The sequence below is a fragment of the Hyperolius riggenbachi genome, chromosome 10, assembly GCF_040937935.1.
Source record: "Hyperolius riggenbachi isolate aHypRig1 chromosome 10, aHypRig1.pri, whole genome shotgun sequence".
Classification (NCBI taxonomy): domain Eukaryota; kingdom Metazoa; phylum Chordata; class Amphibia; order Anura; family Hyperoliidae; genus Hyperolius; species Hyperolius riggenbachi.
This window is the reverse complement of record NC_090655.1, coordinates 244,258,455-244,279,260: the sequence shown is the minus strand read 5'-3', so window position 1 is coordinate 244,279,260 and position 20,806 is coordinate 244,258,455. Positions and strand designations below refer to the sequence as shown.

At 43.8% G+C, this 20,806-nt stretch overlaps 2 protein-coding genes across 2 annotated transcripts in view; both read left to right on the top strand.

Moving 5' to 3' along the window:
• LOC137537024 (zinc finger protein 208-like) overlaps positions 1-5,097 on the top strand; it is a 68,637-nt gene extending 63,540 nt beyond the window's left edge. Inside the window, exons 16-19 of the mRNA XM_068259180.1 lie at positions 328-483; positions 565-662; positions 759-975; positions 3,060-5,097. Of these exons, the coding sequence (XP_068115281.1) occupies positions 328-483; positions 565-662; positions 759-975; positions 3,060-4,249 (1,661 nt within the window). The 3' untranslated portion in view covers positions 4,250-5,097. The remainder of the gene's footprint in view (positions 1-327; positions 484-564; positions 663-758; positions 976-3,059) is intronic.
• A 9,104-nt stretch (positions 5,098-14,201) lies between these two features.
• On the top strand, positions 14,202-20,806 carry LOC137535116 (oocyte zinc finger protein XlCOF6-like). Its single transcript, XM_068256922.1, has 5 exons — positions 14,202-14,272; positions 15,970-16,048; positions 16,513-16,610; positions 16,738-17,002; positions 19,388-20,806. Exons 2-5 carry the CDS (start codon positions 16,015-16,017, stop codon positions 20,767-20,769), a joined length of 1,779 nt encoding a protein of 592 aa, XP_068113023.1. The 5' UTR covers positions 14,202-14,272; positions 15,970-16,014; the 3' UTR covers positions 20,770-20,806.

Below are 20,806 nucleotides of genomic sequence, written 5' to 3'. Positions count from 1 at the left end.
CTGCAGTATGTAGGAGGCATGGTTGTGGAGATATTCTGCTTCATATTTAAGGGATGAGGAATGCAGCCCATACATAGCGGAAGCTTGAGCTAGGGGGTATCTCAAATCTGCAGTTTAAAGTCCGTCAGAAAATGCAGAAAAAACACAGCATGCTGGCCTTTTTTGCTCGCATTGAAATTGGAATGGCATGTAGTGTAAGATAGCCGTAAAGGTATTATTAATTGTAAATATTTTGGGGCCCCTTGGTAATGCCTGCAATGCCCTCCCCCCAAAGAACTGTAGGAGTCTACACTGTCATGAATGCATAACAATACACTGTCCCTAACCCATCATCGCACCTCTCTCTTTCCCTGGGTTCTGTTCCTTGCTCTCTTTCAGCAGAACACCCCATCAGGTGCAGCAATCAGTCAGCAGTACTTATAGGACACAAAGACCTCCACAGGGACTTCATGATGGAGAATCGGCCGCCCCTCACATCACTGGGTAAGAGGAGGGAGCAGTATGGAGGGTCCACCTAGATCACATAGGGACAATGTACTCAGGCAGTGTGTGTGTTTCCTACAGATGGATCCAGTAACAGAAACTCACCAGAGAGATGTACAGGTCCTCTTTACTCCCAGGATTGTTCACAGGAGCATCCCACCACCCCCCACCTTTGTCAGGTAGGTTAAGATGATTGTCTAGAACTAAAAAGTGGCTCCTGCATGAAAATATATTCTTCTGTATAGACTATATTGGTCAATATTTTCTTGCTGCAGGAGGAAGAGCAGGTGATTATAAAAGTTGAGGTTAAAGAGGAAGAAGAAGAGATGTATGTGTGGAATGATCAGCAGTCTACAGAGGAAGATGTAATGATGAAAACAATCAAAGAGGAAGAAGAGGAGACGTGCGTGGCTGGTGATCAGCAGTCTATGGAGGATAGAGACATAAAGAGGACAACTGAAGACGATGAATGTACAATAGATATTGCCAAAGGTAAGAAATAAACAGATACAGAAGCACAGTTTAATATTGCTTGTGTGAGTCTAAGACTGGCAGAGCTTCACATACCCAGCTAAGAAGAGGCTAGATTATATGGGGTGACGCTGGACTATAAATGGTAGAGCAGCCAATGAAAACTGCTGAATTATCTTATGTGAGTTCAAGCCGAAAAGAGGAGATACTGTACACCATATGAAAGCTCCATCTCCATTCCTCAGTATAACACCATAGTACCAACAAATGAGGAGGAGATACTGTACACCATATGAAAGGTCCATCTCCATTCCTCAGTATAACATCATAGCACCAACACATGAGGAGGAGATACTGTACACCATATGAAAGGTCCATCTCCATTCCTCAGTATAACATCATAGCACCAACAAATGAGGAGGAGATACTGTACACCATATGAAAGGCCCATCTCCATTCCTCAGTATAACATCATAGTACCAACAAATGAGGAGGAGATACTGTACACCATATGAAAGGCCCATCTCCATTCCTCAGTATAACATCATAGCACCAACAAATGAGGAGGAGATACTGTACACCATATGAAAGGCCCATCTCCATTCCTCAGTATAATATCATAGTACCAACAAATGAGGAGGAGATACTGTACACCATATGAAAGGCCCATCTCCATTCCTCAGTATAACATAGTACCAACAAATGAGGAGGAGATACTGTGCATCATATGAAAGGCCCATCTCCATTCCTCAGTATAATATCATAGCACCAACAAATGAGAGGAGATACTGTACACCATATGAAAGGCCCATCTCCATTCCTCAGTATAACATTATAGCGCCAACAAATGAGAGGAGATACTGTACACCATATGAAAAGTCCATCTCCATTCCTTAGTATAACATCATAGTACCAACACATGAGGAGGAGATACTGTACACCATATAAAAGGCCCATCTCCATTCCTCAGTATAATATCATAGTACCAACAAATGAGGAGGAGATACTGTACACCATATGAAAAGTCCATCTCCATTCCTCAGTATAATATCATAGTACCAACAAATGAGGAGGAGATACTGTACACCATATGAAAGGCCCATCTCCATTCCTCAGTATAACATAGTACCAACAAATGAGGAGGAGATACTGTGCATCATATAAAAGGCCCATCTCCATTCCTCAGTATAATATCATAGTGCCAACAAATGAGAGGAGATACTGTACACCATATGAAAGGCCCATCTCCATTCCTTAGTATAACATCATAGTACCAACACATGAGGAGGAGATACTGTACACCATATGGAAGGCCCATCTCCATTCCTCAGTATAACATCATAGTACCAACAAATGAGGAGGAGGTACTGTACACCATATGAAAGGTCCATCTCCATTCCTCAGTATAACATCATAGTACCAACAAAGGAGGAGATGGTATATGATAGATGGGCTTCCAGTAGACTGGGTGTGTGCAAAATAAATGCACTTGTTTGTCTGTGTTATTTAAAGGACACCCAAAGCAAAAATAAACTAATGAAATTAACAATTGTATCTATCTTCCTTCTCCTAAAAATGACTTTTGAAGATATTCCACAGTTTTATTTTATGTTTAAATCTACTTTTTAAGTTTTAACTGTTTTTGCTCAATGACACATTCATTGAAGTATGCCAGAGCTAAAATCTATGAACTATTGAACCTTTTTATCTCTTTTTTGCTCTCAGAAGCCATTTTCTGCTAGAAAAGTGTTTTATATTTATATTTTTTTATCAGTGAGGGTCACACTGTAGTCACTTCCTCTCTGAGTCAGGACTGAGTCAGCCACTTGCGTACCTGATATTTAACTCTGTCAGGCAGAGAAAGAAAAAAAGAAACACAGCACAGCATAGTTATTAGTGTGCTTTGCACTGTATATACCTATGTCTATCTCATCATGTCAAACGTCACTTCGGGTATCCTTTAAAGATCCACCTGTACATATGCTACATTTTTAGCTGACATTGTGCCAAACAACCACCTCTATCAAGTTTCTTCTAGAGTGTATACAAGACTTCACTTGTTTTGGACACATTATCTGAAATCTGTTCTTCTATTTTTATAACAGATGACCAGAATATGGGGAGCCCCTCGGAGGGACGTTTTATCTCCCCTCCAGATGATGCTGCAGAAGATAATGGCGTCACACAATGTTCTCCAGGAGGAAAGACCATTACTAGAAATACACATTACAGACTTTACTATGAGCATAGACCACCGGATCCCTCTAATCGTGATGAATCTTCTGACAGATCCCATACTGTTACCCCAAAAGATCCATCCAGATCTGAGGTTTCTTCTGGTAAACCTCAAATTGGTACCGTCAGAGGTGAGGAGATCTTTTCATGTTCTGAATGTGGGAAATGTTTTAAAAAGCATGCTCGTCTGGTTTTGCACCTCAGAATTCACACTGGGGAACGTCCGTATCCATGCTTAGAGTGTGGAAAGTGCTTCACTGAGAAGGGACTCCTCCTCGTACACCAGAAGAAGCACAAAGGCGAGCGGCCTTTTTCCTGTTCAGAGTGTGGGAAGTGTTTCACGGAGAAAGGAACTCTGATTGCCCACCGAAGGAGTCACACTGGTGAGCGTCCGTTTTCGTGTTCAGAGTGTGGGAAGTCTTTCACTCAGAGAGGGAACCTTCGTACGCATCAGAGAAATCACAAAGGCGAGCGGCCTTTTTCGTGCTCAGAGTGTGGGAAATCTTTCACCGAGAAAGGAAACCTCCTTGCCCACCAGAGACGCCACACAGGGGAGCGCCCTTTTTCATGTCCAGAGTGTGGGAAAAGCTTCAGTCAGAAAGTGTCCCTTCTGAGGCACCAGAGATGCCACACTGGGGAGCGTCCTTTTTCCTGCTTGGAGTGTGGGAAAAGTTTCACTGAGAAAGGAAACCTAATTTCACACCAGAAAAATCACATAGCTGAGCGGCCATATCCATGTTCAGAGTGTGGGAAAAGCTTTGCTCAGCGAGGGACCCTCCTTTTACATCAGAGGACGCACTCCGGTGAGCGGCCTTTCTCCTGTTCAGAGTGTGGGAAGAGTTTCAGCCAGAAAGGTGCCCTCCTTGCACACCAGCGAAGCCACAGTGGCGACAGGCCTTTTACATGTTCAGAGTGTGGGAAATGTTTTACTCGCAAAGACAATCTTTCCAGTCACCAGAGAATTCACAGAGGTGACCGTCCTTTCTCGTGTTCAGAGTGTGGTAGAAGCTTTACACTGAAAGGCAACCTTAAGGTGCACATGAAACTGCACGCCCCCTGATGCCTCTGGCATACGCATGCTGGCCTGTGATACTGACCGTGACATGTAGCAGGATTTTAGGTTCAGTGCTAGAAGTCATTGTAACCTGCCTATTTCCATGATAGGAGTTACCTACCCAATGCTATAAATCCTTGTCTGTCTCCAGTTTCACTGCAGCTTTATTTATTTGCTTACGCTCTCTATGATACATGATAAGATCTCATAAAACGTCTGTGTGACTGTAGGAAGCACTTCTAATAGCAGGGAGGAGACAGTACAATACAATAACATTTGTAAAGTGTTTTCCTCTCTCAGGTTTCAAAGCACATAAATGTGTCTCAGATCAATACAGAGTTGCAGGCTGGACTGTGTTACAGAGGAAATAGTTGTTCATCAATGCCAGACTAAACAGTTGGCTTTTCAGTTTGGACTTAAATGCTTCCAGGGATGGAGCTGTCCTGATTGCGTGGGGCAGGGAGTTCTAAAGCGTAGGTGCAGCTGGACAGAAGGTTCTGTCTCCAAAGGTTTTGAGTTGGACGCTGGGGTTGACCAAGCTATTTAGATCTCTATTGATCTAAGTTTGTGGGGGGGGTGATGCAGTTGCAGCAAGTCCTGCAGGTATCCAGGGCCTAGGTTGTGTAGGGATTTAAATGTCAATAAACCAATCTTAAACTGAATTTTTCATTTTATCAGCAGCCAGGAGAGTGAGTGAAGGGTTGGTGTTATCTGGCAATGGTGGGGTTGGCTAGTTAACAGCCTTGCGGCGGCATGCTGTACTAAATGCAGGCAGTGCAGGTCTTTGTTTGGAAGGCCTGTATAGAGAACATTGCAGTAGTCCAGCCATGATGTGATGAAGGCATGAACTAGGCTTAATGGATCCACTGGAGGTATGAGGTGTTTTATCCTTGCAATGTTATTTAGGTCAAAGAAGGAATGTTTCACAATAGCTGAGATTAGATTCCTGAGGCTTAATTACCCATCAGTCAGTACTCCTAGGCTGCGCACAAAGTCTGTGTTGTTCAGGTCTGAGCTCCCTATCCTTATGCTGCATACACACTTGAGATAAAAGTCTTTGGAAAAGGCAAGATCACAGACCAATTTTACCCCATTCCATGTAGTATGAGAGCCATACTCTACACAGTCTATTCTATGGAGCTGCACTCCCCATCAGATAAAAATCTTTGCAAGATGCTGCACACACACTTATGCTGCATACACACTTGAGATAAAAGTCTTTGGAAAAGGCAAGATCACAGACCAATTTTACCCCATTCCATGTAGTATGAGAGCCATACTCTACACAGTCTATTCTATGGAGCTGCACTCCCCATCAGATAAAAATCTTTGCAAGATGCTGCACACAAAGATGCCCGTACACACTCAAAAGATCATTATCTGCAAAAGATCTCTTCCTGCAATAGATCCATTCCTTCAAAATGCATTCATAGTCTATGAGATCTGCAGATCTTCATACACACCTTGTTTAACAGGCAATCATTTGCAGATCATCTGCAGATCAGATCCACCAGGATGAATTTTCAGATCTGCAGATGATTGCCAGATATGCAGATGAAGTCTATTAAACAAGGTGTGTATGAGGATCTGCAGATCTCATAGACTATGAATGCATTTTGCAGGAATTGATCTATTGCAGGAAGAGATCTTTTGTAGATAATGATCTTTTGAATGTGTACAGACATCTTTGTGTGCAGCATCCTGCAAAGATTTTATCTGATGGGGAGTGCAGCTCCATAGAATAGACTGTGTAGAGTATGGCTCTCATACTACATGGAAGGGGGTAAAATTGGTCTGTGATCTTGCCTTTTCCAAAGACTTATCTCAAGTGTGTATGCAGCATTAGTGTTGCTGGCTGAGACTGGAGTAGACAGTAGAGGAAAGAAAAAGATGAATGGGCCACTCTACTCATGTTTTGTAACTCGGTAGCAGAGAAGGATTAATATGAAATAGGGCCCCAGGCAAGATAGTATATTTTTTTCCCTACTGGCAACCTGGCTTCTTTGGTAAGGTAAGATAAGAAATGGTGATCAGAAAATCTGGCATCCAGGCCCCTGTACACCTACCAGGCCCTAGGCACCTGCTTTCATGCCTTGTGGATGACCTGGTAAGAGAGATTTATATGCAAGCCTTGTTTTTTAATACTTATAGTAAGTATATGGAACTTTTAGAAGTAGTTAGTTAGGAATAGTACTAGTGATATTTAGTTAGTAAGTTCAGCTCTGTAGATACATACAGCTATCTAATTATGATTTTTTTTACCTCCAGGGTCCCTTAAAAGGCCCAAAACAAAGCTTAAAGGTCACCCGAGGTGAAAATAAACTGATGAGATGAACTATTGCATCTATACGCCTTCTCTTAGAAATTACTTTTTTAGATATCCCACAGTTTTATTTTATATTTAAATATAGTTTTTAAGTTTTTTTACAGTTTCATTGTTTCTGATCAAATACACATTCATTGACATATCCCAGAGCTAAAAATCTATGAACCATTGACCCTTTTTTCTCCTTTCTGCTCTCAGAAGCCATTTTCTGCCAGGAACATGTTTTATAGTGGTAATTCCTAATCAGTGAGGGTTACACTGTAGTCCCACCCGGTCCCAACCCAGACAGAAACTGTCATTTACATACCTGATGTTTAACCCTTTCAGACAGAGAAAGAAACACAGCATTGATATTAGTGTGCTTGACACTGCACATACACATGTCTATCTCATCATGTCACATGTCGCCTCCGGTATCCTTTAAAATATAAAATGCGTATATGATAATTTCATTATGGGTTCCTACAATGTCTCAACTGTTACTTAGTGCAAACCTTTCAGACACCTGACACTAGCAATTAAGAGGCTGAATTTACTTCAGTGGTCTTAGGATTACTGTTATTAGTATTACCGTGCAAAGCATGATGGGAGATTGGTATCTGTGGAGCGATGAGTGGTACCTTTTGAGCCAGAACTCAGCTACTCCATTTAGAGGCCATTGGTGTGATTGACAATATGTAGCAGCCTGAAAACCTTGCCCTGTGCCCAGCCTAAGGCAGATGCATGGGCTGCCTTTTGGCTGCGCACACAGGGCCTTCTCCTAAGTTGCATTGTTTGGATGAAGAGCAGGGGGGATCAGGTGACCAGACCGATAATTGATCAGCATATTCACAAGGCTGCTTTACTACATCTGAAGAGATCTACAATACATCAGGGAGCTGTCAAGATACATAGACATTTTTCGTACTTACCTGGACTTGTATGTTAGAGACAAGGGGGTTTAAGCCCTAAATTGCAGAAATATTGGCATGCACAGACAGCAATATTACCCTTACTTCCGCGTGCAGTACCGCAAGTTCCGCTGTTAGTGTGACCCTCCGTACTTGAGTAGCGAGACTGTTGCTATGGTAATGCGTGTTACTAAGGAGCATTACAGTTAGTAACACTTGTTACCGTAGTAATGGTTACACTACTTGAGTACCATGGGCCACGCTAACAGCGTAACTTGTGGTACTTGCTGCCGGAAGTAAAGGTAATATTGCTGGGCACTGTGTGTGCACGCCGATATTACAGCAAGTTATGGCAAGGAGCTTCTTGAACGTTCCTATGTTCTGACTAAGATTTGAGGGTCTTGAGCAACTGTATAGGATTTAATAGGAAGGTAGTTTTTTAATGAGCCCAAAGAACTTTGAAACAAAAGCTTAAAGGGGAATTGTCAGCCAGAATCAAATTCCATTTACCCACTGCTTTGTGTTTATTGAGTAGTCTGCATTGCAAGCATTCCAATATAATCATAACTTTTTCTGCTGTAGTGAATCTTATCTCAGTCCTAGCTCTATTCTGGTACGTTGCCGTGGAGAGGGGGGATTGTCCTCTCCCCTCCCACATTCCTGCTCCTCACTGATTGGCTGAGGGCAGTTCAGTGTGACATGAGGCTGAGAAGGGAAATACACTTCACCCCTCAGCAGAAGCTGCTGAAGTTTGATCTATGCTGTGCTCACATGTGTTTACAAAGCAAGCTAGATATGACAGTGCAGTTTTAGTGCAGAGCTCAGTGGGGAGGAGGTCTGACAATGCATACACCTTTTCTGGCAGGAGAAAATAAAGAGTAAGTGAAGGACATAATATCAGGATTAGCTTCAAGAGGCAGTAAAAATGGAAAATGCCTAGAACAGTTTTTTCTTTACTTGAAGTATTACATACTGTAGTGTTTTATTTTGCTAGGATAGTGTAGCTATCACTGCTGCTATAGTGAAAGTGCCCAAAATGGGTGCTCACTCCTATAGAGGGAAGCCTCTGGATAATTATCCCCTGTCCTCCTCCACTGGGCAGTTCCAGCGTTTTGTCCTCCCAAAAATCATCGACAAGCATGATTGAAGGTACCTGCATTGAAATTTACAGTGCCTCAATTCGCTTTACATTGTTTTCTAATCTCTCAGCTGTGTCAGCTGGCTGCCTCAGCAGAACAGCTAATTTGTAAGCACAGGGCGTTAACCCTATGTCTGCTTCAAAGAAAGCAGGGAGTAGACACGCTGCAGATTTATTGCAGGATTTGTACCATCTGTAACAGAATAAATGTTTTTCTTTAAAGGTTATTATGCTGTTGCTTAGAGCAGAGAGGAAGTTCTAAATTCAGGTTCGCTTTGAGCGTTGTACTCACAGGGTAAACAAATTAAAACAAATAACGGATCATTCTGATATCAGCAGGAAGAACGATCTATATCAATTCTTGTGTGTTTCAACCAACCGCCATGATAGATCACCACAGCAGATAATCGTTCAGATTCAGCAGTGTGTACAGAGCTATGAGCGAATATGTAACAATGTGTCTGTGGTGCTTGTCACATGTTTCCATTGTTTAACCCCTTCCGACCGCCTAACGCTGAAGGCAGCAGCAAGTGGCAGTCCCAGGACTGTCTGACGCCGAAAGGCATCAAGTACTTTGGGGGGGGGGGGGGGGAGGAGGGTGGTTTAAAGTGGATCACAGGTGCTGATCCAAGGGATCCAAGGGCAGCCACACTTGAGTGATGGAGCTCCGTTCCGTCATCAGTCTACTAGCGGTGATCGCCGCTAGCAGACTGACTGTTAGGCGGCAAAACCACCGTCTATTTACATTGTACAGCGCTGCGATCTGCTGCACTCGGCTGTTCCCTGGAGAGGCCCCGATCACGATCCCCTCTCATAGGCTGATGCCTATGAGAGAGGATCACCCTGATTGGAAAAATAAATAAAAAACATTTATTCAAAAAAAAAGACTATCAAATTAATAAAAAACAGCCTGCAGCAGCGATCAGAGCCCACCAGTAGAAATCTCTGTTGGTGGGCAGAAAAGGGGGGGGTGGATTAATTTACGTGCGAAGTTATATGGCTCTGCAGTGAGCTGTTAAAGCTGCTGAGCCCTAAATTGTAAAAAATAGACTGGTCACTAGGGGAGTGTAAGCCTGTGGTCCTGAAGTGGTTAATGATCAGATCATTTACCGTATGACCTGTCGACACATAACGTCGCATAGATATTGTGAGAGATAGAGCATGGAATGATTGTTTTGTTTGCTGATGCACTTGATCTTTCAGTGGGTATGTACTGTAGCTGTTACCTAGGCTGATTAGATATATGGAATCCCCTCTCCCCCTCCCCCCCCTCTTTCTGAGCATTCTGGCATACTAGGTATACTTTCTACTGGCTTTAGAACTCTCAGTAACCAAGCATTCCGCAGAGATCACCTGACAGAACTAAAGATATGTCTATCTGTGATACATTTCAGAATGTAAATCAGGGTGAGAAAAGATTTACAGGACAACGAGAAGTATAGGGAGGCTGCCATATTTATTTCCTTTTAAACAATACCAATTGCCTGGCTGTCCTGCTGATCATCTGCCTCTAATCCTTTTACTATAGACCCTGAACAAGCATGCAGCAGATCAGATGTTTCTGACATTTTCAGATCTGACAGGATTAGCTGCATGCTTGTTTCTGGTATTCAGATACTCCTGCGGCCAAATAGATTAGCAGGGCTGCCAGGCAACTTGTATTGTTTAAAAGGAAATACAAATGTAAGCCTCCATATCACTTTTGTTACAGTTGTCCTTTAACAATAGGCAAGCGCTGACCAAATTATTTATGAATGAGTGTTTGTAAGAAAAAAAAACAAAAACGATTTTACCCATTATGTTCTTTTCACTACAGTTTCTCCTTAGTGTTTTCATTTATTGCTGCCTTTCCTTCCCCTTTTTGTTCTCTCTCTTTGCTACTGTAATATGTGTGCTCTTTTATCTGTCCTATTTTACTTTGTTTTCTATTGTACAACAAAATTCAAATATTAAAAGCCCAGATCTGTGTTCTTTTTTTCTGTCTGGATTCTGTTGTTGCTGTGCAGCGTCCTATAAAGCCTAGGTTCTCATGGTACGTTTGCTCTCCAGGAGGGGGATACATCACTGGGACCAAGGAAGTACTTGCACTTGTCAATCCATCATAGTAAGTTTTGAGTCTTAAAGGATAAATCTTATATAAATGAACCTGAATGAACCTGAATAAGGGCTATGGCCCACTGGATGGCTTTTAAACATGCTTTGGGATAACCTGATTCCAAAAGCGCTTGCCTAATTAATGTCATTGGCTGCAAACCGACAGGCTTGTGGGTCCTCCAGCATTTCTGAAGTGATTGCGCTCCAATATAACGTATAGGATTGCTGCATAATTTCTTTTGAATCGCCGTTTAATAGCGATTATGCAGCGTGCACTCGTGTGTGCTTTGAGCACACGCTTGCACAGAAGCGAGGGGGCGAAGTGACACACTGGAAGCCTCCATCACACAGACCCTCCATGTTTGTAAAAACGTTATTTAAAGTAGAAAACACAAATCGCAAGCCCATATATGTGCCACAAGGGGAACTTGAGATGCTGCTCACTGTGCATGACTGGCCACGTACGCTCCCTTGTCATGCTCCTGTGGCCACTGAACTGTGATGAGGAAGCGTGCGCGGCCAGGCCATGCATGCGTGACTTTGCCAGAGTACTGGACCATCAGGGGAGGCAGGAGTGGCCCGGGGAGACAGCGAGGGATCAAGGGGGCTGGAGGAATCCCCAGGTAAGTATAAAACCTGAGACTTAGTTAATCTCAGGTTTCCTTTAAACACAGTAGGGGTTCATTTTAAAGGGAGCCAGAGAGGATCAAAAAAGGTTTTATACATACCTGGGGCTTCCTCCAGCCCCATACGTACGGATCGCTCCCACGCCGCCGTCCTCTGCTGCCTGGATACGCCGGTACCGGGTCGCGTCATTGCCGCGAGTCGGCCAGTCGGCTGCCGGACACGGCCGATTCTCCGCATCACACGGAGCTCCCTCTATAGAAGTACGCATGAGGCTGCCTACTGCGCAGCCACATGCGTACGGGTATGGAGGGAGCACTTGTGATGCGGACAATTGACCACGTCCGCCTGAAGTGACGGGCCCGGTACCGGCGGTTCCAGAAAGCGGAGGATGGCGGCGTGGGAGCGATCCGTGCGTATGGGGCTGGAGGAAGCCCCAGGTATGTATAAAAGCTTTTTCTATTTTGACAACCCATTCCTCTCTGGTTCCCTTTAAGCAGAAACACTGAAGGGTTCTACGTGAACTCGAGGGTTCCACGAAACCCAAGCTGAGAAACACTGGCTTAGAGGGACCGCACCATGGGAGCATTAACAAACAACAGGTTCAGGCCCTAAACTACTAGGAGCTAGTATAGTTGAGATGAGTCAGTGTGAAAGTCTATACAGTTCTCCAATCATAGCATCGTCTACAACTTGAAGCATTCTAATTGGCCGACTAGTGTGGGCGTACTATTACTACAACTTATCTGAAATCTAGAAGTTCGAGAGAGGGTGCTGTCCACCCAATCAGAATTTCCCTATGGATTTTCAAGCCCGCTCAGATCAACAGGGATATGTGAGGGAGTAGGCTGGTGTTGTACTTTGTTCTCTGGTTGAACTCAATGACGTATGTCTTTTTTTCAACCCAAATAACTATGTAACTAGCCCAGGAACTGTCTAGAGCAGGGCCAACCTCAATGTCTAGTTTCCTGGTGTCTAGTGGTCCCTTCCTTCCCTATACAGTTTCCTGGTGTCTAGTGGGAGGGGAAGGTGTTAGACACCAGGAAATAGTATAGAGGAGGGAGGGGGTCCCTCCTCTATACTATTTCCTGGTGTCTAACACCTTCCCCTTCTCTATACAGTTCTCTGGTTCTTAGTGGTCCTTCCTCCCTTAAGGCTCATACACACGGGGAACAACTGTCGCCACAAACACTTGGCACACGCATGTCTGGGCGACCGTTGCCCCGTGTGTATGAGACGCGCACCCCGAACTGTCGCCTGAGACAGCAGTTGCCGTGCGATTGAAAAGTTCAATCGCCAGCAACTTCTGTCTCCGCAACTGTCGCTAGTCCGCCATGCGTACTGCGTTTGTATGTGTGGACTAGCGACAGCTAGCCACAGTCAGAAGGGAGCTTCCGGCGGGGGGATAAAACTTTTGGCGACCGCTTCCGCCACATGTAGACAGCTGTCGCTCGGGCTGAGCTGTCGCCGAGCTGTTGCACACACGTCTCCTGTGTGCTAGCAACAGCAACAACTGTGCCTCGTGTGTATGAGGCTTTATACAGTTTCCTAGTGTCTAGTGCTTTCCTATTCCCTCCCCCATATGGTTTCGCTGGTGATCTAGGGCTTCACCTCTAATATAGCCCTGGTGGAATAGAGTGGGCCAAACCTAATGCAAAGTGGGGAAACTACTTGGGGGCCATATTTGACATGCATAGTGTAGAGCAGGGGTCAGGAACCTTTTTGGCTGAGAGAGCCATAAACCTCACATATTTTAAAATTTAATTATATGAGAGCCATACAATATGTTTCAAACTCGGTCAGTGCACATGCGCAGCAGAGGGCTCACGTCCCTGTTGCCATGGTGAAGTGTATACAGTTGATCCTCCGGGCAGTGGAAGTGTCAGACACGTCTTCAGCTTCTCTTGGGTTTCAGCAACATCCGCAATTTCTCCGAGAGCCAGACAGGAGAAATACAGCTTGTACAATTAGCTAGCTGACTTGGGGGTTGATTCACTTTGTAGGAGGAGATCCCCGCACTTTGGCTTAATAGGCTGCTTGTCAAGTGACAGGTAGCCTATTGGGCCAATCAAAGTGTGGGGATCTCGACTACAAAGTCACTGGACCTGACAGGGTCCAGAGTGGGACAATTGGAACAGCCGTTTGTTTTGGGGGTAGTGTGAGTAAGTGAGTAATTCATGCTACAGCAGTAGCGTGCCTACTTTGAAAATGTTATTTGTGCTGCCACATTAAGCTGTGCTGCTTGAGCAGTATAGCTTAGTGATCAACCCCTACTGATTTGTATGTGAGCCAGATGCAGCCATCAAAAGAGCCACATATGGCTCCCAAGCCATAGGTTCCCTACCTCTGGTGTAGAGTGTCCTGGTTGATACTTATGACTATATTTTGATTGGCGTTATTTATTAATTTATCTGCTCTTGTTTAGGTATGTCTTATTTAGATTATAAGTTGCTGGATATGGAGGGGAAGAGGGGGTTTATGCCCACAAATTGGATGATAAATTCTTAGGAGCCAGTTGCGTGTGGCCTGGTATACTTAGTCATGGAGAGAATCCGAAGACATAACAACAAAGGTCGTTTAGGTGATACCTTTAATGACTAACTGTACAAGATTCCTTTGCAAGCATTCAAAACTTTAAGTTTCTTCAGGCATGTTTCCGAGCTGGATCAGAAACCAAATTCTTAGGAAACATAGCACAAAGCATCCCGTTGTAACAGTACAGTATTGTATTGTTTATTGGCTAACACAATATTAGGAAAGAAAAACCACTGCAGTTTCTCTGGTCTCCACAAGGTGGCGGTCTTACTTCCACTGCGTGGAACGCACAGACAGCTACTTTACAAACAGCTGGAACGCAAGGGAAGGAAGGGCTGGAGGACACAGGCAGGAAGTTTGGGTTTAGGGGTAAAGTGGGCAGAAACAGAGAGGAGACATTGCTGGAACTGGCAGCAGAGCAGGTATGAAGCTGGGACAGAGTTATTTTATAGGAATTGTAACCTCCCTTCCCCCCAATGGAGAGCTATAATTTGTATAGTGGGGGGTATGGCAGAGGCATGGTGGGGGGTGGGTGAGGGGTAGTATGAAGGAAAGTATAAAGTCACATAGCTGCTCACACACCCATTAATGCTCTGGGATGGTGTCACTGGTCATTAGACATCTGATGTTAAATTCAACTCTCCAATTTTTGTTTTGACAGACCTAAACAGGAGTTAGTGTGGCTGAACTTGATGTTTGCACTAGAGATGGGCTGAAAATTCAAATTCAGGTGATTTTCTTATTCCCCGGGAAGTGCTGCTGCTGCGGATGGAACCACAGCTTTGCCCCGGGATAATTAGGTCCAGAAACTATTGATTAATTAGCTGGTGGTGCACACTACTCATGCAGGAGTGCATGTGAGACACACACACACACACACACACACACACATTCTCTTTTTTTCTCTCTCTTTTTCTCTCTTTTTTTTCTTTCCCTTTTTCTCTTTTTTTCTCTCTCTTTTTCTCTCTCTCTCTTTCTCTTTTTTTTCTCTCTCCTTTTCTCTTTTTTTTCTCTCTCTTTTTTTCTCTCTCTTTTTCTCTTTTTTTCTCTTTTTTTCTTTTCATGAGGGGTTGGGCAGAAGGGGGCATGAGCGGGGCAGATGAACACAGCACTTCAGCGAATCAGAGCGGGACAGGGCAGTAAGGGGCATGTGCAGGAGGACATACAGCAGCCAGCTTGCAAATAATTGAAGATTGCAGTGGTGTAACTGCAAGTCTTGGGACTCCCTGTGTTCTACCTCTCCCCAATTGTGTAGTAAAGCTATGGCCCCCCCGCAGCAGTGCCACTCACTCCTGCAGTGAAGGTATGTCCCCACAACAACACCACTCCCCTTCATTATCGAACAGGAGTGCAGCCACAAAAAAGAGGGTCCCGGCAACCATCGCTGGGCTTAAAGTGAACTTGAAATGAGGCTGCCATATTTGTCTCCTTTTAAAAAATACCAGTTGCTTAGCAGCCCTGATGATTTGGTTGCAGTGGTGTCTGAATCACACCAGAAACAAGCATGCAGCTAATCTTGTCAGATCTGACAATAATGTCAGAAACAGCTGATCTGCTGCATACTTGTTCAGGGTCTATGGCTGAAAGAATTAGAGGCAGAGGACAGCCAGGCAACTGGTATTGCTTAAAAGGAAACAAATATGGCATCCTCCATATAACTCTCACCTCGGGTTAGGAGAAGCCTTTGGAGGCTTCCAGCCACTGAGTTAAGTATCAAACTTTTTGATTTTGTAAAATCACAGGTTTGCTTTAAAGATTAGGTCAGGGGCCCTCTTTCTCTCCCCCATCCCTTGAGAGGGAGGAGCCAAAGCTGAGGTTACCTTTCATTGCTCACCTTGGAGTGCGCCAATATGTTGAGAAAAAGAACCGCCCCAAAGCTGCAGGAGGTAATCGAGGATGCTCTAGTGAGCTAATCCGAAAGGGGTTCTTTAAAACAGGCACAAAGGCCATGTCAACAGATATAGGTTGTATCCAAGAGGGTACAAATGTGGATGTATTATTTTTTATATGCCCGCCAGTAGCTTCCCATTGTGTGTTCTTATCCCATCAACAGCTAATTAAATTATTGTGTCTAGTTCCTGTAAACTACTAGGATGTTCCTGTCTGTTTCTCCATGCAGAAGTGGCGATATATAGAAGGACACAAGGACCTCTACTGGGACATCATGATGGAGAGTCAGCCACCCCCCACGTCACCGGGTAAGAGGAGTCTTTCCTTTTGACAGAGAGCAGTATGGAGGGTTCCACCTAGACCTCCCCCCCCCCATCATCTGATAATCACATGGAGATAATGGCCTCGATTCACAAAGCGGTGCTAACCCAGTAAAAGACTTTAGGCGTGATAACCATTGCACCACGCAGGTGAAAAGCCAGTTTAGGTGTGATAAGTTTAGATAAGTTTAGATCGCGCGCAGAGTCCCGCACACAAAGCAGTGCCATTAAACTCTATGTGAAGTGCACATAGCGCAAAACTTTTGATCAGCTGTGCACTGCGGTGCTAACCCAGTTGGTGCTTAAACTTATCACACCTAAACTTATCATGCCTAAACATATCATGCCTAAACTGAGTTTAGGCGTGATAAGGGGCTTTTCACCAGGGTGCTAAGTGTTAGCACCACTTTGTTACTCAAGCCTAATGTATTCACTCTGTGTGTTTCCTTCAGATGGATCCAGTAACAGAAACCTACCCGAGAGATGTACAGTTCTTTTCTTTTCCCGGGATTGTCCTCAGGAAGATCCTGCCATCCCACAATGTCATCAGGTAAGCGGAACTCAAACTCTAGAATGCATAAAGGTCTTAGTTATGTATTCATTTGTATTCTTATGTGTGACCTCATTTTATTGGTGTTTACTTTATGATGTTACATTATTTTATTTTATGGGTTTAGTATGAAGACTTGGTTGTTGTAAAAGTTGAAGTTAAGGAAGAGGGAAGAGGAGAGGTGGATGGAAAGGATGATCCACAGATTACAGAAACTAAACAAGAAGGAGGAGTGTATGTGAGGAGTGATCATCAGTCTGCAGAGGAGGGTGAAATCATTAGGACAATAAAAGAAGAAAAGACAGATATAGATGATAATCATCAGTCTATGGATGAGTGTGACATGATGAGGATAATTAAAGAAGAAGATGATTCTCCAGATATCAGCATGGGTAAGTAATAAACAGTAACTGAAGAAGTGTTTCACATTTAATGTTACCTTAGTGTCCTAATTATGCTTATTGAACAAATTTGATGGAATCAGAACACCATATAAAAGGCCCATCTCCATTCCACAGTATAAAAAACAGTGCAAACAAATGAGGAGGAGATGCTGTACACCATATGAAAGGCCCATCTCCATTCCTCAGTATAACATCATAGAACCAACAAAAAATGAGGGGGGGAGGGGGGGGGGATACTATACACCATATGAAAGGTCCATCTCCATTTTTTCAATATAACATCTTAGTACCAACAAATGAGGAGGAGATACTGTACCCCATATGAAAGGTCAATCTCCATTCCTCAGTATAACATCATAGTACCAACAAATGGGGAGGAGATACTGTACACCATATGAAAGGCACATCCCCATTCCTCAGTATAACATCATAGTACCAACAAATGAGGAGGAGATACTGTACACTGTATGAGAGGTCCATCTCCATTCCTCAGTATAACATCATAGTACCAACAAATGGGGAGGAGATACTGTACCCCATATGAAAGGTCAATCTCCATTCCTCAGTATAACATCATAGTACCAACAAATGGGGAGGAGATACTGTACACCATATGAAAGGCCCATCTCCATTCCTCAGTATAACATCATAGCACCAACAAATGGGGAGGAGATACTGTACACTGTATGAGAGGTCCATCTCCATTCCTCAGTATAACATCATAGTACCAACAAATGAGGAGGAGATACTGTACACCATATGAAAGGCCCATCTCCATTCCTCAGTATAACATCATAGTACCAACAAATGGGGAGGAGATACTGTACACCATATGAAAGGCCCATCTCGATTCCTCAGTATAACATCATAGCACCAACAAATGAGGAGGAGATACTGTACACCATATGAAAGGCTCATCTCCATTCCTCAGTATAACATCATAGTACCAACAAATGAGGAGGAGATACTGTACACCATATGAAAGGCCCATCTCCATTCCTCAGTATAACATCATAGTACCAACAAATGAGGAGGAGATACTGTACACCATATGAAAGGCCCATCTCCATTCCTCAGTATAACATCATAGCACCAACAAATGAGGAGGAGATGCTGTACACCATATGAAAGGCCCATCTCCATTCCTCAGTATAACATCATAGTGCCAACAAATGAGGAGGAGATACTGTACACCATATGAAAGGCCCATCTCTAATCCTTACTGAATATCAGACCAATATGCAGGAATTTTGACTACACATCAGAGTGAAATGAATGTGCTTTTTAATGGAAAATTGTGATATTTCCTCCATCTCTCTCTGCTCTCCCACCTATAGTTAGCATCAATGTAGAAAATTCCCCAATAACTTCAACTCCTAATGCTTGCTTTCTGGGGGTAACTCTGAACTCTCATTTCAACCACATATTAACACATTAACAATCTCCTGATACTTCCATCTCAAAAATATCTACAGAATTCGCTCTTCCTTATATAGGAGGCTACTAAAATGTTTGTACAGGTGCTTATGTCTCTTCTTGATCAATGTAATACCCTACTCTGTGGCCTACCAAAAAAAAACAAACTGGCACCTCTCCAGTCCCTCTTACACTCTGCTGCTTTTCTCATCACCTCTCCTCCCGCTCCTCTGATGCTGCCAATCCCTCCATTGGCTACCAATAACCCAAAGGATCCAGTTCAAGCTCCTAACACTGTCATACAAAGATCTACATAGGCTTTCCCTTCCATACATTTCCTTATTAATCTTCAGATATCATCCCTCCGGAAACCATCGCTCCTCCCAAGAGACCCTCTTGTTATCCAGCTTGGCCACCTCCTCTCACTCTCACATCCAGTACTTCTCACGAGCGTCCCTTATCTTTTGGAACTCTCTACCACAGCCTATTCATATTGCTCTGAGCCTCAAAATTTTCAAACGTATCAAGACACACCTTTTCATACAAGTTTAGAATTTGCTATGGCTAGTATTTAAAGCTCACTGCCTCATCTGCTAACCCCTTTGCCCACTCCCTCAGTGTCTCAACCCCACTAACCCCTAAAGATTGAAAGCTTGCGAGGGCAGGCTCCTCCCCCAATGTCTCCACTCCACTATCCTCTAGATTGTAAGCTCACAAAGGGCAGGTAACTCCCCCTTTTGTTTCCTGCTTCTTTGCAATTTATCAAATCAACATTGATGATGTTATTGTATGTAGTTGTACCTTTCTCATTGGTTGTCCTGATTGTATAGTATGTTGAACTGCACATGTATCTATCCTTCCCATTGTTGTATGTTTTGAATGTTGTACAGTGCTACGGAATACGTTGGCGCTCTATTAAAAAATAATAATAATGTGAATATTTTTTGCTACCAATAGATGGACACAGTATTACTCCTCCAGAAGACACTGCAAAAGATGATGGCATCACACAATATACTCCAGGAGAAAATCCTGTAATTGGGAATAGAGAGCACAGACTGTATTTTTCAGATAAATCGCCCAATCTGGCCAATCCTGAGGAATCTTCTTCCAGTAAATCTTGTGGCATGAGAAAGGGAGGGGAAAAGATATTTCCGTGTTCTGAATGCGGTAAAACTTTTAGGAAGAACTCGCATCTCATCTTACATTACAGAAGTCACACAGGCGAGCGGCCTTATTCATGTTCAGCATGTGGGAAATGTTTCACTCACAAGGGAAGCCTTCTCACTCATCAGAGAACTCACACAGGCGAGCGCCCGTTTACGTGTTCAGTGTGTGGGAAAGCATTCACTCTGAAGCAGCGCCTGATTATACACCAGAGGAGTCACACGGGCGAGCGTCCTTTTTCATGCTCAGTATGTGGGAAATCTTTTGCTCAAACAGGAAACCTTCTTACGCATCAGAAAAGCCACACAGGGGAGCGTCCCTTTACGTGTTCAGAGTGTGGGAAATGCTACACTAATAAAGGACAGCTCCTTAAACATCAGAGGAATCACACAGGTGAGCGGCCTTTTTCTTGTTCCCAGTGCCAAAAGACCTTTATTCTTAAAGAGCACCTTCTTATGCACCAAAGAAGTCACACGGGCGAGCGTCCATATTCCTGCTCAGAGTGTGGGAAATGCTTCAGTCATAAAGGCAATTTGTTTACACATATGAAGAGCCACAAAGGTGACCGTCCCTTTTCCTGTTCAGAGTGTGGAAAATGTTTCACTCACAAAGGCAATCTTCTCACACACCAGAAAGGTCACACAGGTGAGCGTCCTTTCTCATGTGCAGACTGTGGGAAATGTTTCATTCAGAAAGTCACTCTTCTCAGACACCAGAAAAGCCACACTGGTGAACGGCCTTTTGCTTGTTCAGAGTGTGGGAAGAGTTTTGCAGTAAAGGATCAACTTCTTAAACACCAGAAACGCCACTCCAATGAGCAACCTGTTCCACCTGAGCGCCCATTTTCATGCTCCGAGTGTTGGAAACGTTTCACACAGAAAGCGCATCTTCTTACACACCAGAGGAGCCACACAGGAGAGCGGCCTTTTTCATGTTCAGAGTGTGGGAAAAGCTTCAGCCAGAAGGCAACCCTTCTTAAGCACCAGAGAAGTCACACCGGTGAGCGCCCTTATCCATGTGCAGTGTGTGGGAAATGCTTTGTTCGAAAAGACAATCTCTTAAATCACCAGAGGATTCACACAGGCGAGAGTCCTTATTCTTGTTCAGAGTGTGGGAGATGCTTTACACAGAAAGGGAACCTCAATATACATAAACAACTGCACAGCCGCTGAGCACACTGACATCTGTTCGTAAGGTTGGATTATAGTG

Bases quoted from the DNA above. Each gene is read 5' to 3' on its own strand.
- LOC137535116 (XM_068256922.1), top strand. From the start codon at position 16,015: ATGATGGAGAGTCAGCCACCCCCCACGTCACCGG. The intron at 16,049-16,512 runs GTAAGAGGAGTC...TGTTTCCTTCAG, and splicing joins GCCACCCCCCACGTCACCGG to ATGGATCCAGTAACAGAAAC. The intron at 17,003-19,387 runs GTAAGTAATAAA...TGCTACCAATAG, and splicing joins TTCTCCAGATATCAGCATGG to ATGGACACAGTATTACTCCT.